The 18,413-nt window shown below is 38.8% G+C and overlaps 1 protein-coding gene across 3 annotated transcripts in view; it reads right to left on the bottom strand.

Moving 5' to 3' along the window:
• ankfn1 (ankyrin repeat and fibronectin type III domain containing 1) overlaps positions 1-18,413 on the bottom strand; it is a 69,698-nt gene that overhangs the window by 14,178 nt on the left and 37,107 nt on the right. For all 3 annotated transcript variants that reach the window (XM_017484204.3, XM_017484205.3, XM_053685378.1), the window contains 7 exons: positions 17,083-17,275; positions 16,043-16,253; positions 9,601-9,795; positions 7,917-8,030; positions 7,554-7,651; positions 6,535-6,625; positions 4,488-4,595 (listed from right to left, as the gene is read on the bottom strand). In XM_017484204.3, the coding sequence (XP_017339693.1) occupies positions 4,488-4,595; positions 6,535-6,625; positions 7,554-7,651; positions 7,917-8,030; positions 9,601-9,795; positions 16,043-16,253; positions 17,083-17,275 (1,010 nt within the window). The remainder of the gene's footprint in view (positions 1-4,487; positions 4,596-6,534; positions 6,626-7,553; positions 7,652-7,916; positions 8,031-9,600; positions 9,796-16,042; positions 16,254-17,082; positions 17,276-18,413) is intronic.

Raw genomic sequence — 18,413 nt, 5'->3', positions numbered from 1 at the left:
GAAAATAAAAAATGGATCATGTTTGATTAATGACTTGGCAATCCATCTGTCTGCTGTACGCACGGTGTGTAACCATGAAAAGAGGTGAGTGAGAACGTGTGTGAGCTGAGTGGAGCGCTGCTGGTAGCATTTCTCCATTTTACATCTAAGTCATTTCGTGAGGGTCAGAACAGGCTTTTTGAACATATGTGCAGCTCGCAAGCTCATCCATAACGGCCATAGCAAGACTTTCCAGGCGCCTTCTCGCAGTAGCAGCTTACAGCTGAGGAGGAGTGTGTGTGTGTGTGTGTGTGTATGTGTGAGTGTGTGTGGGTGTCACTGTGTCTCATGTGGAACACAGAGAGCTGTGTGTAGTGCACACACCCCTCACTCTGTGAGCACCCTCTCAGCTCCACATATACACATCATAAATTAAGATAACCTCCCCTTAAATGAGCAGCATTTTTTTGCCGTGGTTTTTATAGTGGTGGCATTGTCCCAGCACTGATTAATTTTGCAGATTTATTTTCAAACACCATCTCTCCAAAAATAAACTGAGTAAATACAGCAACCTCTTCCAGCATGTGTGCTTGTGAGCATAGAACACACACACACACACACACACACACACACACACACACACACACACACACACACAAGCTCAGTGAGACAAACAGACGTGAGAGAGTACTATGTCTCCAGCACTCAAAATCAGACAGCTCTAAAAGCTTAATTCTACTTGAAGCATGAACGTAAGAGGGGGGTTTTCTGTCAGACGTAGTGGGAGGCGATTTTCTGTTTTTCTACATTTTAGTGCAAGTCCTTAAACATCACGAATCGCGATGGGGGGAAAAACACTTACCATAAACAACTCTCAAATAGTCTTTTTCTTCTAGAATCAATTATCCAGTATAATGTTGTTTGAGACTCTGGCAGTCATCCCCCCTGACATCATTGACTCATATGTTGACTCATAAACAGATGAGTGATGCAGACTTTTTTTTTTTCTCACTCTCCGCCAGTGGCGGCCCACATAGCTCCCTAATGAAGTTGGTGTTTGTGAGCTCTGAGCTACTGTCAGCACAGTGAACAACACTCCTCTATGCCCCTCTCGTCGACTTCTGGATTAGGGAGTAGGCAAAAGGCCAAAGCTGGCACTGCGCTTCTCACGTATAGACAGCATCCAGCCTCCCTAATCTGGAAAGGTGTTTGCGCTCTGATTTACAAAGCTACAGTATGCAAGCTCAGCCGCATAAACGTGTGCAATCCAAAATGGATAAATGTATTAAAAGATTATTTATGTACACAATCTCCATGAACTCTGCTCCTGTCTCTCCCGGCAGCTCCGCTCGAGGCTTAGACAGCACACTCACAGTACTTTGGATGCCTAAAGCGCAGAGTGAAAACATTTTTAGCACGCTTCCACACATTTTTCCACTCTAATACCGAGCTAATCTAGCGAAAGAAAGTAAGGCGTAAAGAGGAAGAACAGGAAGACAAAGAGGCAGAAAGCAGTCCTCGTGAGTGAGCAGAGAGAAGAGAGTGAGAGTCTTATGAGGGTTATAAAGAAGAGATGAAAAACACAATAAAAAGAAGAAAGGAACGACTGAAAGCAACAAAAAGCTGGATGAAAAACACAGTTGATGAGCATGAGGTCATTTCTGCATTCACCATCTGAGCTCTTCAAAGTAATGTCACTCCTCTTATAGTTGCAGTACAATCAAAACTCAACAGAAAGGATGCGTGTCTGCGCAACCACGATTTTCTGGAACAGCGTGGGAGAGCAGGCATTGTAAAGCAAACTACAGCCAGCACTGGCTTATTTTCTCTTGAATGCAAAAAAAAAATATATAAAACTGGCTTGAAAATATTCATCATTAGAAATGATGAATATAATGTACATAAATATAATGAATAAATATAATGAAATGATGAATATAATGTACATAAATATAATGAATATATATAATGAAATTATTAATATAATGTACATAAATATAATGAATAAATATAATGAAATTATTAATATAATATACATAATATAATTAATTAAAAAAATTAAGGTCTCAATATTTCAGCCAACATTTCAGAATGGCAAAACTCTATGAATAAATTTGGATTTATGTATGTTTTAGTGGTTAGCATGTTTGCCTCGCACCTCCAGGGTTGGGGGTTCGAATCCTGTCTCCGCTCTGTGTGTGCTGAGCTTGCTTTGGGGATTTCCTTCGGGTAATCCGGTTTCCTCCCCCAGTCCAAAGATTTGCTGACTGACATTTCCAAATTGTTCGTAGTGTATGAATGTTTGTGTGATTGTGCCCTGTGATGGGTTGGCATCCCGTCCATGGTGTTCCTAGCCCCGTGCCCCGAGTTCCCTAGGATAGGCTCCAGGCTCCCCCAGAACCCTAGGATAAGTGGAACCAAAATGGATGGATAGATGGATGGCTGTATATTTGGCAGTGGTGGCTTGGCGGTTAAGGTTGGGGTAAGGTTGAGGGTTCAAGCCCCAGCACTGCCAGGCTCTGGGTTACTGATCGGAAGTTCAGGACTCAAGTCCTGGTGCTGCCAAACTGCCACTGTTGGGCCCTTGAGCAAGGCCCTTAAATCTCTCTGCTCCAGGGGAGCTGTATCATAGCTAATCCAGCACTCTGACCCCAACTTCCTGGCATGTCGGGGTATGTGAAGAAAAGAATTTCACTGTGCATATGTATATGTTACCAATAAAGACTCATTATCATTATAATTATCATTATATTTTGTGACTTTATAAATTCCTGGGACCAACAATTCGGTTGGTATAGACTTACATTTCTTAGTATTGTTAACTATACTCCTTTTCTTATTACTTTCACAGTAGTCACTGCTGAATATTAAACTAAATAAATAACTGAATATAAGCTCAGAATTCATGGGGCTAACCAGATTTTAATGTTGACTGAGACTCAACCTTGAAAATAGCTGTGTTTACATGGACAACAATAATCCACTATTAATCTGATTAAGACCATACTCTAATTAAGAAACTACCATGTAAACAGCAATTTTTACGTACCTTAATCTAATTAAGGTCATAATCGAAGTAAGCAATAATCTAAGACAGGTGGATTACTCCTGTTTTAGTCGCAATACGTGTAGTAGTGACATGTAAACACCTTAATCACATTATGAACGTCGTGTGGGAGTTTTCACCACATTTTGCGACAGGACACGATCATACACGGCCGTTTTACGTTTTATGGCGAACAAGAGAGTTCGGCTGTGTCCCAAATCACATACTATAAGCCTGTAGTGGGGAAAAATACATGTATCTCGGCTACTATATAGACGGTAACTACGCGATTTGGGACAGACCCACCGCTTCAAGCAGTTGTCTATTTGCACATACAGCTTGACAAATAATTAACTGCACTTAAAGCGTTCGTAAAAAAATAAATAAAAACACCCCAAACTGTATATGGTTCCATAACGAAGACCAACTGTATGTTGACACGTGAAATTCTGGAGGGATTTCGGACGGCGTGGCGCGGTGACGTAATGACGCGGGCTGTTAATCTAATTATGTTCTAAAACATGTAAAACGGGAACATGACAGGAGTATTCTAAAAGCGACTCACATAAACACCTTAATCACATTATTATCTCAATCAGAGTAAAATCAATAATTAGATTACTGCTGTCCATGTAAACGTAGTCAATGACTTGAGTATATTTTAGGAAATAAGGCTTTTGGTTTTATCTCATACACTTAAACGCGACTCTGTTTTATAACATATTATAAGCAAAAAAAAGAAATGCATCAATCCATCCATTTTCCCTACCACTTATCAAGCACAGGGTTGATAAGTGGTAGGGAAAATGGATGGATTGATGCATTTCTGTTTTTTTTGCTTATAACATGTTAGAAAACAGATTCGTGTGGAGCCTATCTGAAGGACCTTGGCAGGTGCACACCCTGGACGGTGTGCCAACCCATCGCAGGGAACAATTACACACACATTCACACACCCATTCACACACTACAATTTGGAAATTCAAATAAGACTACAGTGCATGTCTTTGGACTGGGAGAAGAAACTGGAGCACCCAGAGGAAACCCAAAGCACAGTGAGAAAATGCACACTCTGCACACACACAGGGCAGAGATGGGAATCGAACCCCCAACCCCGGAGGTGCGAGGCAAACCACTAAGCCACAGTACCCACACAAAAAAGAAATCATTACTTCATAAAAAAAGTATACGATTCTAAAGCGCACATTAAGACCACACAGAGAGCTACTCCTAGCTCAGACGTCAGACAGAAACACAAAACTATTAAATCAATACCAACAATTATGACAAACACAAAAAAATGTTCACTCACCATAGCACACACAATGTGAAGTGATTGAGTCAGTGAGTGAGAACATAACAGGAAGAACTTTGCACGTGTACTATGAGTAAGTGTCTTAGAGTGTGTGTGTGTGTATGTGTGTGTGTGTGTGTGTGTGTTTGTTTGTGTGTGTGTTTGTACCTCCACAGCTGTAGTGTTGGTGTGTGGCACGGACTTGCTGGAGTAGTCTCTCCATGGCCTCAATGTGCCCTCTCCGCCGGGACTCTCTACCATCGCTCTCCTTCCAATCTGACACACACACACACACACACACACACACACACACACACACACACACACACACACACACACACACACACACACACACACACACACACACACACACACACAGTTCAAATTACACCTCAGAGATTCTGTTATTCTGCCCCCTGAAAAACCATCTGCCCATAGTATAAACATAGTGTTTAAATCCACACTACCACAAAAACTTTAAATATTTGGTCAGGAATTTATATTGTTTAATTTAATTTAACAAAAAAAATTTCATTTTGTGCTGGAAAACGAATGTTTGGAAATCTAAAATGTTTTTGGAAAAATAAAAATCTATAGCAAAGTTTGCACAAAAAAAGGGTCCCTAAGACTTTTGCACAGTACTGTAAATACAGGGAGTTTATTTTGGTGTGTATCTGTGCAAATGTCTTATTTTACTCCAGCTCCGATACTTATACTAACATTTTCAATCCAGTTACATAGATAATCAGGCATTATGCTAATGTTGTTGTGGATGATCCACTTTTAGCCAGGTTTTAAACCAATTCACGGGGGCTTCTGTGCAGTGTGCCTCATTTGCAATGACTAATTCACAGAGAGCCTTTCATACTGTTAGTGGACAAGATGCAGACAAGATGTCTGTATTTGGTGCAGTTCATTTGTGTTTTAATGACCGAGTAAGTACGAATCAAATCTACAGTTCGCATATAATTTTGCATATTGTTTATGTTTTGTGATTAGCAAAAAAATTTACCATCCAAACTAAACTAGCAAATTAAATGATATAGAAAAATATCATTCCAATCTGTCAGTAAAGAAAGCAGTAAAGTAGTAAAAATCTGTCAGTAAAGAAAGCAGAATATTAAGTGGTTTTCAGACAAAAAACCACAATGAAGGCTGCTGGGTTTTGCTGCAAAAATAAGAAGCAAGTGTGACTGTCAAAGTCTCCAGAAGAACCGTGGCTGGTTCTGCAAGATGCTCAATAAAACCTACAGCTCATTTCCTTATAAAACTGCACTAATTCTACCTGAGACTACTTTTTTCAAGCAAACGGTCGTCACACCTAATATCATCATTGTTTCATTTATTACTGTTTACTGCTCTTTAGAGTATTTTTTAAAATGGAGAAACATTTCATTTCATTATTTTCGAAGGCATCTTTGCTCTACAGCATTTCTTTGCATGTCCCTAAGACTTTTGCACAGTACTATATATATTCATTTCTGTCACTCTATACACAGAAGAACAATTATCTTTTGTTCTGTAAATGGAGGCATTGATTGGACTTGATGCGGGCTTACGCCTCGTGACAAATTCATGCGAACATAAAACGGCAGACCACCAAATCAGATTTGCCAAGCGGTGTTTAAAACTCAACGATCCCCTCGAGATTCACAGCCCAGAAACAGTACTTTAAGCGACAAACGATTCCCTGTGTGTGCAGTGCAAACAACATTAAACAGTTTTTTTTTTTTTATCATTAAGCATTAAAGATCATGTTTTCACAGAAGGTTTTAAATAAAAACTGTAGGGATACAAAACATCACAGTTATACAGCCAAATCTTAACACTCAGTGAATCTCAGTCAATTTTCTAATGAACTGTTTGCTATCTGCTAATGCACAGTCAGCCAGCTCTGATAGCAATGACAGATTTGTTCTTTTTTATTGGGTGCCGCTTTTAAAGAAGCACCTTGAGGCCAGACATGATGAATAGCAAAAGCAGTGTGAAGCATGTAAGTCGTGACCGTCATAAAATGGCATAGGTTCTATATTCAAGGATATATAACAAAAACGGCATGTGAAAACATTCCTCTTTTAGTTATTTTTCATTCTAAATGCCAAAGTAACCTAAAGCTGTGTTGCATTCAAGCCGACACCCTCCATCATATCTGAGTTCATCACGACTGTGGATGATATCTACACAGACAGATAGTGTTCAGACAGTGTTCACTTACTGGAGGGAACAGCACAAGGGGGTTGAGCGAGTTGTGATGGCCCCCAGCCTTTCATGTTGTAGGCAGATACACGAACATAGTATTGCCTCCCCTGCAGCAAACACATACACACATTCTTACTTCAGCTGCAATAAAATTACATTATTGGAGATTTCTTATCAAAATCACATGGGATTTTTAACTGCTACATTTTGTAAGCTTTACAATGCAAATTTTGACCAATGTTTTTCTTTTTTAACCCAATTTATGCCTAACATAGACATACCTACATCCCGCCCCCTACCTAAATGTCTTCACATAACAGTTACTCTCGAAAGCTAAAGAGTTTCTAATATATGCTTGACCTTTACTCACTCCGTACAGGATTTCAGGAGGTTTTTTTGTTGTGATTCCTACAGCCAAAAATGCCTGAATTTGCTGTGGCATTTTTCTAAATTTGTGATGCAACTTGCAGTTTTTTTTTTTTAAATGTTTTTTTTTTTTTTTTTTTTTTTTGCAGAAAACTACTTGAATTGGTGAAATTGCAATTGCATGAAATTGTTTTGCACCATCATATTTGTAGGTAAATGAGACCTTTTAGCTGTACTCGTGTTCAATGCACGTGAATTGAAGAGGGCTTTGGCTGAATGCACGTTGTATTGACATCACATGGAACGTTGTGATGATGTCGCATAATGCGTCTTGGCCCAAATCTGAAAAGAAATCTGCAATAATTTAGAGAAATTGCAAGCTCTGCCGAATATTGTGGAGTTTGCTTGATTTTGCATTAATTTCTGCGATGGCAAAATCACGCAATCCTGGAGGGACTGATTATTGACAGGAATTGTGGACTTTTATCTACATTGATGTTATGTTGATACAGCGATACACTGATTTATCTACATCTTATTGATGGGCTGCATCTTTAAAACTGTCTATCGTACAAGTACATGCAATCAGAGATACAGTATACACAAGGACTGGAACAAGTATTGGAACATTTCATCATTTTTATTATTTTTTTTGCTTCTTTCAGTTACCGTTGTAAGGCCTGTTATTGTACATTTAAGACACTGTAGATTTTCTAGGATCAGTTCTCCAGCTAATAAAGAGAAGTCATTCAGACAGCTCCACTCCACTGGAAGAAATCCGCATAATAGAAAAGAGAACAGGTGAGAACAGATTACCTCAAGACAAAAAAAATGGAACAATAGAATTTTGCATCATTGTTTGCAAAACAATGTTCTGAACAGTGCTATGGGCTATTATGCATAAATTTATTCAAAAATACATAGACAATATACTGAGAAAAGTCTATTGTAAGTGACTTTTTTTTTTTTTTCCCTTGATAACTGGTTTGTGTTGTTGCTACAGACTCAGGATACAGAAGAGGGACTTCTCACCTTTATATCTTGTAACCACAGCTGAATTGATGCTGGCTGGCTCCTGAAATGTGACAGTGAGAGATGTGCTGCTGCTCACAGTCAAACGCACAGCTGTCGGAGTCTCTGGAACCTCTGTGAGAGCCAAATGTCAAAGTCCAATAAGAAATAGATTGCAAATGCTTGCTGTGGACCAATTATAACGTATGTAAAGAATAAAGCACAATGGAAGATTACGCACGTGTGCCACAAATGCTTTAGAAAATTTTAATTAATCAACACCTTCTGACCCATCAGTATGGAAAATTCAACAATGCTCTGGTATAAAGACATTTAATATCCACAAGATCAGTTAGTATAACACTTCATCATGAAATTGTGTTACCAAATGATAGGCTTGATTAAAAAACAACAACAACAACAACAACAACACCACGACAAATCAGTGTGCACAAGTTTCACTATACGTCGGATTTATTTCTGGAAACTATGCTCAGGAAAACAACTGATCTCTGCTTGATGCATACCTTAAGAGAGAACTACCATGGGGAAAAAAAAACAGCCCAACAGAAGAATGATGGATATAGGATTATCCAGTAAATAATGCCATTGTGGTGTAGATTAAATGCCATCATGCTGTAAAGTGAAGTGGCAGCCAAGGCATGACTCAGAGTGGTTTGAAAGTTAACATCATGCTGGTATCTGGATTGCTGTGAGCATGTTACTATTAACAACTGCAGAATGGGAAGCCAATTTTGATGGAGACTAGATTAAATTTAGGAAGGTGGGTGAATAAAAACTATTGTTTGTGTTCTCTTTTCTACTGATTATGGCAGCAAATAGAAAGCTTTTTTTTGTTCATGAACTGGGCTGCCATTTTTCATTTGAAAAATAAAATGGATTTTGTCAGTGGAACAAAATGGGTCCCTTCACATGCATTCAAAGGTTATAATTTACAGTGACATCTGCATTCATTGTTAAACCTGCATTTGGAAATGATCAGAATGACCATGGGAATACATCCGCTACTTAAAAGATTATAGTCCTCTCTTCTTCCTCAGCATGTTAATCCGTGATCTGATCTCTTTCTAGCTGCATTCACTGAGCAATTTGTAACCCAGGGCACACTGCGCTACAAACAACACCACTCTGCTCAGCTGAAACACTTTTCATAGTCTCCTTTGAGAATTGGGAAATCTTTCAGCAATCTTTGAGAGGGTCTGTGCTCTAGCTTGACTGATTTGTAATAGCTGCCTTGGCAGGCATTTACACTGAGAAGACTACAAAAGCAGGCTGATATAACAAGCATTCAATTGGCCATGAGACCGTTCCATACCATCAAGGTACAAGGGCCATTCGAGGGAATTAGATTGTTCCTGAATAGCCAGAGAATATGTTATCGATACACTGCTCCAAAACTGTTATAACCACAAATCAAACTGAGCCAAGGCATACAAATGAAATTACTATTACATGGGTGGATAGGATTCTGGGTCAGTGATATTCAACAGTTGAAATCATTAGGGCTAATCATAATCCGCATAGCAGAGAATGTCCGTATGTGTGTGTCACTATCCTTGTCAGGGTTATTTTAAAAACACACCATGTCTGTATTGTAAAGCTATGTGAAATTCTGTTAGGAAATAGGTTCACCTCTTTCAGGTTTGTAATCACTTGTAAAGGAGAATGTGTGTAAAGCTCTCACGTGCGTGCTCAAATCCAGTGCGCATGCGTTTGTAGAGTTTGCATCTCCACTCCCAGGCCTTGAGCTGCTTCTCCTTGTCTGATGTCTCCAGACTGAGGCTCTCTCTCATCACCTGTGTGGAGAGCTCGCTCGCTCGCCTCTGAGCTTCCTGCACCAGCACTGAGAGATGAGCCTCACGGCTCTCCTGACTCACAACTGAAAAAGACATGACAACTCAATCAAAGCACTGAGCCGGATTTCACAGAGTGCATCTGTGCATCTACATTTATAGTAAATCTTTGTTTATTTCACCTCGGTGTCCAGTTTTCTTTAGAGTGTCTGATTTATTTTTTTTGAGTTTTATATACACACATACACAAGAACAAAATACCATGCAACTAGGATCATGGTGCTACATACAAGTCATACAACTCTATAGATCATGAACAGAAGTAAAACAGTAAGCAGTGATTTGAAACAGTGATTAATACTGTTCAAAAACAGTTCTACTATGAATGCCAACTTTAATAAACTGAAAAAGGCACACTAATACCATCACTTAAATATATATAAATTGCTTTCAATCTGCCCACGTTTGACATTTTTCCTACATTCTTTTGAATGTTCTTGGAATAAAATGAAATATTAGATGCCATGAGTGTACCTTCTACCGTCATTTACACATTTGAATGACCATGTAATATGAAGCAATGACCTTGTAAAATGACCTTGTATGGCCATAGGCATTGTTTCGACTAAAAATGACCTTGTACGGCCATGGGCATTATTTTGACTAATATTGTCAAGCAACTGTTTGATGCCGTACACAACAGCGCTTTGCCTTTGCGCGGTTGTTCAGAGTACACTAATGGTTGAGAGGCAGGAATTTGGCCAACAGATGCTGCAAGCCTTTTATAATCGACCAATTGGTGTGCGAGAAGGCGGGAATTACAGAGAGGGGTTAAAGCAATGCAAATAGGCGCACACATGATGCAGTATTAGACCATAAGCACATCACAATGAAACTAAAGCCCGGACATTTTCAAATTTACAAATCCCGGCTGGACGCTTTTTTAAGTTCCGAAATAGTGGACAGGTCCGGTAAAAAGGGGATGTATGGTCACCTAATATCTAATTATGGTACATTGAATGTGTCAGTGACAGTGTGTTGTGGCCTGACACAAAGGGGAGCCATTACCACATAAAAATGTATTATTTTCCAGTAACAGCAAATCCCGCAATGTTTTAATCCTCATAGACCACAGAGTACTTGTTTAAGGGTGTGGAACATCATGGGGCGGCTGTGGCTCAGGTGGGTCCACTAATCGTACAGTAAAGTGGGTTGACCACTAATCATTGGTCGAAGCGGGTTGTCCACTAATCGTAGGGTCCACTAATCGTAGGTTAAAATGGGTTGTCCACTAATCGTATGGTTGGCAGTTCGATCCCACATGTCCACATGCCGAAGGCACTGAACAGCAAGACATTGAACCCTAGGTTGCTCACAATGGCAGGCTAACTCTGCTGCCATTGGTGTGTGAGTGTGTATGTGTGAATGGGTGAATGAGAAACGGTATAAAGTGCTTTGTAGAACCACTAAGGTTAAAAAGTTCTATATAAGTGCAGACCATTTACCATCAGTGACACAAGGTAGCTCCTGTTGTCACTTATATTTTGACAGTTATAAAAAGTCGTTCCCTCATCAGCCACTCTTTTTTCTCTTTTGTGAAGTTAAAAAGACAAAAAAAATGCAGCTTGTTCTGTTATGAGAAACTTTAAGTTACAACCTTTCCTCTGTTTATGTGGAGTGTCTGCCATACAAATTCCTGTCTAAGTTGTTACTATAGAAACACTAACATATTAAAATAAGTATATTAAAATAAACTTGCTGCTGGAACTACTATTCTGACCAATCAGAATTGAGAATGCTGTGATACAGGAATTAATCATTATTTTGGCTTCCACATATTAGAACATGAGAAAAGGCAAACTTTCTTACCTTCACTTTTTTAACCAATGGTTTGTCTTTATCAGTGCCAGGTAAAAACTTACCGTCGTTCATTCTGAGAGACAGTTCATACATGCAGAACAAAAATGAAAAATCAGTCACAGGAGATTCTATGGGAGGTTAGGCGTTGAGAATGATGGAAGGTAATTGATGTTAGCTGTCAAAATCTGATCAAAAATCTCCAAGTGACTTTGTGTACTGTGCCAGGAAAGACAGCTACATAGCTATATCACATCACTCAAAGTAAGAAGGTACCACATTTGGAGGCTTACCAGACTAACAAATGCCAGTGCTCTGCTCATTTTCTTGGCAGGAAGTCTTTGAAAGAGTTTTAAAAAAGAAATTACCTAGAACCACATCCAGAACTGAGTCAGAATATCACTGTCTATTGGGCAATTATCTTTATAGACAAATGCTGCATAGTTAAGCATATCTGAGCCACAAGCATCCCAGGATGGCTGCTGATATACAGTATGCATGCATTATAAGAGAAAGGAATTTCTGCTGACTGAAAAAAAGGGAAAAGAAGGCATGACAATGTTTACTGTCACAATATAGAGATATACTTTCCTCACATATCCTATCTTAGAAAGCTTAGAAAGCTGGAGTCGGAGAGTAGGATTAGTCATGATCTGGTGCCAGTGAATCCACAGAGAGGGTCTGAACTGTGGTAGCTTTGCAGTGCTTGGATTAATGTATAATACCTAGAAAGATGCATGTAGTGTTCCTTTAACGCTTTAGTTGAATGCTCAATACAACATTTTGATTTGCTTTTTATATAAAATGTGTGTCCGAATTAAATTCAATCTCAGAGTGATTTTCATAGCACAGCCTCTGCCACCACTTTGAAAACACCATGTCAGACCGCCATGAATTTGATGGCCTCCCAAAGGCAGACAATTTCCTCTGGGGACAAATTCAACTTGCTAACTTATCAGTCACTCTCATATACGATGAACATGATCTGAACAGTTCTCAGAAAGCCAGTCAAAATCTTCCAATTACTTATGCCTTATGTGGACTTTTAAGGAGGGTCCATTTGTCTGTTCATAAAAATGGCAGGAGAGGATCAAGCAAAAGTGTATACTACTACAGTACTTCAGATATGACAAACATCTCTGAGTTAAGAAGTCAAACAAGCCTGAAATCTCCTTTTAATGCAACAAAATAACTAGAAAATGCTGGCAAGCCAAACCAAGTTACTCAAACATAATACACTTAATCCTGGGCTGTAGTCTAATTTAAAATGTTAATAGCAAAATTGTTGTCCTGAGGTAGATGACAGAAGCACAACTCAGGGGGTCAGAACATGATTAGCTAATCCATAAACTACAGTAAACATGCTTATTAGGAAAATAAAACAATGTTTTATGAGCTTCTAGAGTGCCAATAAAATCCTTGAAATCATTTTCATGTACATCAGATTAAGAGATACAAGTAACTGTCCTAACTGCATGAAAGCCAGCAAAGCCATTATGACTCCATTAATCACCACAATGCTGCAGCTTGTCAAAGCCAGTGTCAGTGTGGTTGTATTTGAACTTGTTTGGGGGTGGTGAACTAAAAAAAATGGACATATTTGGCGGTAAACTGAAACACACTGCGCTGTTTGGCCGTATAGATTTGTCATGGTAAAATGAATGCTCCCTGGCCAGTGCTCCTCGTAGACTTAATACTACTGCATGGTCTTTCAGAGCCTTAGTCATAGACCATGACAGCAAAATAAACAAATAAATACATGGCCGAAGAAACGCTCTTTCACTGTGGCTGTTCTGCTTGGCCCAAACCCCTCGAGACGAGAGCTCTCCAGGAGAAATGATAAAGTAAGTGTTGTCTTCTCTGAAAAAAAAAAAGTTGCCAGTGGGGAGAGGGGGGGTGGGGGTAATAAAATGAACCAGCCCTACTAGGGGGTCCATGGCGCAGTGAAAAAGCCAGCAATATTAGCAGCCTTGAGGTGCAATTTCCTGTTCTATGAAGATTGACATCTGGCCACTATGTGTGGTTAATTGAACAAACTATAAATTTAAGCACCAACTATGCCAATAGTGGCTTGTCTTACACAGTTGACATTGTTGAGATGCAGGGATCGCCCTAAATATAGACATTATGGCGGCCCACTGAAGGCCATAAACATGCTTTAACTTCAACCTACGCTTGGACCTCCAAACTGTAAGGCGTCTGGTTGATGGATTTACTTGGCACTTCTGGCCTGACATAAATATAATGCAGAAAGCCCAGAAGGGGAAAATGCAGCAATGTTTATTTTCTATTTGTTTACAAGGATCGAATTGTGCCACAGTGAAATGTTTTGAAATTGAACTGCCACCTGGGTACAATAAATCACTTAGTATAATTGCCCTGGGTTACATGCATCATTGGAAAAGTTAAACCATTAAATGACAAACCTTGTTAAGATTTTTCAGGAGGATGCTGTGCGATGTGTCCCCTTGCCACCCTAACGTCCAGACGGCAGCACAGTGCTCTCTGTCTGCTCTCAGACAACATTTGGCTTTTTCTTGCTCCCACTGATTCAAGTGCTTGCTTCTCATGAGGCTTTTTTCCTTTCAGAGGCATGGGAGGTAAGAAACACCTGTTTCTATTGCCAACTGCTTGCGGAGATGAATATGCTATTGATTAGTTGGATGGCCCTGGGTGCAGAACAGAGCTGTTGCTGTCTGTCTGTACACTGCATTCTGTTTATTGCTCTCTGTATTCAATACATGCGCTTTCATTAGTTTCATAAACGTGAAGATTTAAGGTGGTCTCATGCACCCCCAAATCTTTTTTGGTGTAATGCATTTCTTTCACCGTAGCGTTAATGAAGAGAGATAATGCAATATTTATATCTTGTTGGATATTTTTGTTGTCCATTGCTTCTAAGAGATCAAACAGTTCAGACTGATCAAATTACAGATTTGAACAGATTTTATCCATCAGTTTTGAAGACTACTGAAAAAAATCCCAGATTGTTTTTAACCAAGGACTGTAGTCATGATCGCAATGGTTATGACAGTCATCATTTGATTTGTCATTTTATAACACAACCATGACTGCTTATGACAGCTGTCATGGAAAGGTTGACTTATTTGAGTGTTGAGCCGCTTGCTGCAAAAACCTCTAAAGCAAAGTGTGAGAAAACATCACACTGCCTCCCTCTATGTATACCTGTTTTCACTGTAAACGGCTTGTCACATTAGTGGGGCCTGCTTTTGGTCTTAAGATTCAAAAACAACATTTTGACACAAGACAAATCTCTTCATGATGATGAATTACTGCAATAAACCTTCAATCTCTGAAGGCTTTAGTGGTTTTGTCGCCAACCCCGTGATCCTCGTTTGAGTCTAGAAATCTAGATACACTAAGACTGTTTGGATTTTTAACTCAAGTTTAATTGTAGTGTCAAAAACCACTTATAAATCAAACAGTCAAAGATCTAGACTGCTGAGTGCACAGTGAGTCTCCAACTTTGTGTGTCTTAAAGGAAACCTACATGCTCAAACACATTAAATATGTTTAAATATTTGTGATGTACGATTCTGGTGCAGAAATTTGTTAGCTGGTACTGTTATTTCAATTTTCCTGGGAGAATACAGAGATGTCGGTAGCACATTTACAATGGCATTTATAAGGGTGTTTCAAAATTTCAACAATCTCAAACATAAAGGATATTAATCAGGTTTTACTGCTTGCTCCTAAAAACAAAAGCGCAAGAGCTTATATTGTCAGTCACCATTTTCCAGTGATGTTAAACATTATATTAATGTCAAATTCAATGTAGAAGTAGTGAAGACACCAAATGTTGGACTCAAAACTCCGGAATGCAATGCAGATACAGTATACGATGCAGTTGCACTGAGTTACAGGAGAAACTCAGCTCGCTTAGATAGTGATCTACAAGATGACAAGCACGGTGGCATTGACAGCTATCTTAACATGAAAATTGAAGCTTTGGAAGCTGATCTGTTTGAGCAGAGTGTATGAGGAGGTGAGAGAGCTGGACAGACTATAGGATTAAAGCACTACTGCATCGCTCTCTTTTTAGGTATGAACCAAGGCCTAATTCTCACTGGCCCCACTCTCAGTGGGTAGTTGAACAAGATTGTGGGTAATATAGCAATTGGTTAACCAAAATGAAACCACCATGTCCATGAAAGAAAACTAAAAAGCTAAAAAAGGTCAACTCAAAATTTAATTACAAAATAAATATACCACTTAGGATCACATGTTAATTCTAAAGATTAATACGCACGTGGATCAGGGTGGATTTTAACTTTAACTGCATGCTTTAACTGCATGCCTGTAGCTGTAGGTCCTCTGTAAACTCTGTAAACCACTCAAACCAATCTGTATGAGTTTCTACTATATTTGTCCATCAACATGCATGTTGGTTCAATTGAAACATACACTGTGAACATTATTTTGTACAGAGCTTATCAGCCATGCAGAAAAACTCACAATGTGGGCTCTCCTTGGCCCCTGCTTTGAGCAGCAGCTTGGCTATTGGCACATTGTTGGTCATGATGGAGATGTCGAGCGGGGTCAGGCCTTCGCTGTTGGGTGTATTGAGATCCAGTTCATCTGCTGTGTACTGGAACAGAAGAATCTGTACGGCGTCCAGGTCCTGCTGTTCCACAGCCTCGAATAGAGCCTCACTGCTCTGAATATTCTACAGTACAGAGACAAGCAAGTTTGACGTGTCTAATATTCGTTCTATTATTCTCTAATATTCTATATTATGACTAAATACAACACAGTCAACTACTAGTCCTATCTCAAAATTCATTACACCATTCTCCACTACTATAGGTCACAAATGTTCTTTACTACTAAAAGCAGAATCATCAATAATGATAAACAAACAGGCATTGCAAGTTAAGTAAATTTGAGCGGATATGTATTACTATTTCAATCAAATGTCTCCAAAATTATTGGTACCCTTCATGAAAATGAGCAAAAAGCTTATTAGATATTCTTTAGGATGTCAATATTTTGCAACGTATGTTTTTAAGAGAAAACATTACCATATTTAAAAATAAAAAAATAAAATAATAATAATAATAATAAAATAATAATAAAATAATAATAATAATAATAAAGGTAACCAATTTCTCTTACTGTTTGATTGAAAATGTTATATCATTGTGTGTAATGTTGATTTCATGTGAAGGCGATAAAGTGAGCAGGTTTGGTTACAATGACCTGTGCATTACATAATGTAGGAACCTTATATAACAAATTCAGGTCATGCTGAACACTTAGCAAAGTGCAAGGAAACTGTTGCTATCAAATGTGTGAAAATGCCATTTCTGGAGGAGCTCTGAAATTGACAATCAATAATCAGTGACTTTTGCAAATGGACTAAAATTTGGTGGTTATACAATATCTATAAATAATTTAGCATGTACTTTCTCTATGTTGAGCTATACCTAGTGAAAAAAAAAACAGTTTGAAAGGTGACAAGCATATTTATTCCAAAACCCTCATTGGTGGCTCACCGAGGCTTTACGGATGCGATCAGAGCGGCCAAAGAAGTAAGCATCTTCAAAGGACGAGTGGCTGCCCTTGAACTTTTCGGAGAGGTTACGGTAAAGGCGCTTGGCTGCGCTGGGGGAGGAAGGAGCAGCCCCCTTCTTACTGTGGGTCAGCTGGAGGTTCTGCATCTGCTGGGTCATACTAACACAGAAGCTCCTGAAGGAAGAAGAAGACAAAATTTTTTTTACAGGGAACACATTACTGGTAGACAAAAGTATACTGTTTATTGCAGCACAAGTGAATTCAAAGCCTCCTATCTGATAAGTTCTCTGTCTTTTTTCTGACTAGTCTTAATTAAGATTAAAAAAGGCTCATTGGTTTAACCTTTGAAAGGTTCAAGCTTTTAATATCTCCCAGTGTTTATATAAGCTTGACTGAAAAATGTAATTGAGCTTGTATGCCATCGCATTGCTTCTCATTCTTGTCACGATTGTTCCTCAGCATGTTACGTGTTTGTTAGATATGATTAGAATGACAAACGTAATCTGCTTTCTTTCCATTAAAAAGACATCATATAATAGCTCAATGTCAAAAAGAGATCAAATCCAGTCTTTTAACATTACTATCAGTCGCCTTCTCACTCGTCTTATTTAAAGTTCACAGGACGTTCTTGTTTAATTTTATGTTATTAATCACATTACTTCTGAGCCTCTTAATACTGTGAAGTTCAATGAAACAGCCTTTATGTATGAAATAGCCCTCTGACCTAATAAAAGAAATAACTTAATTTATCCTCCTAAAGATAATTTTAAAAAGACATTAAATGAAAGCCAGTGTGTGTATTATTACATTATGTCTGTACTGAATGAATGGTGTTATGTAACATCACACAAACACACACACACACACACACACACACACACACACACACACACACACACACACACACACACACAAACACACACACACACACAAGCTTAACGAAAACACATCATTCAAAAAATCAAAGTTTCAAAAATCATTCACAAAAATGCCAGTTTTGCAGTTGAATGGCCTAAGCACACAATGTCCTGACTGATGAAAGCCATGTGACTGTATGAGAAACTGAAAACAGCAAAGGCATTACAGTATGAAAAAATATTTTTTAAAAACAAAAAAAAAACACTCACCATTATGTAAATAAGAAAATGGAAAGCACAGACCTGGTGATTCCATCCAAACTGTCCTCAGTTATGATTGACATTTTCCCGTGAGAGGCATTGAACCACAGGATTCTGGGTGATATTTCTCACCCAGCAGTCTATAATCCATTCAGACATGACATTACAGCAGTATGCCATTTTTCATTGCTTGC

Source organism: Ictalurus punctatus, chromosome 13, assembly GCF_001660625.3.
Source record: "Ictalurus punctatus breed USDA103 chromosome 13, Coco_2.0, whole genome shotgun sequence".
NCBI classification, from domain to species: Eukaryota; Metazoa; Chordata; class Actinopteri; order Siluriformes; family Ictaluridae; genus Ictalurus; species Ictalurus punctatus.
The sequence above is the reverse complement of the archived record's forward strand: the minus strand, read 5'-3'. Positions and strand labels throughout refer to the sequence as shown.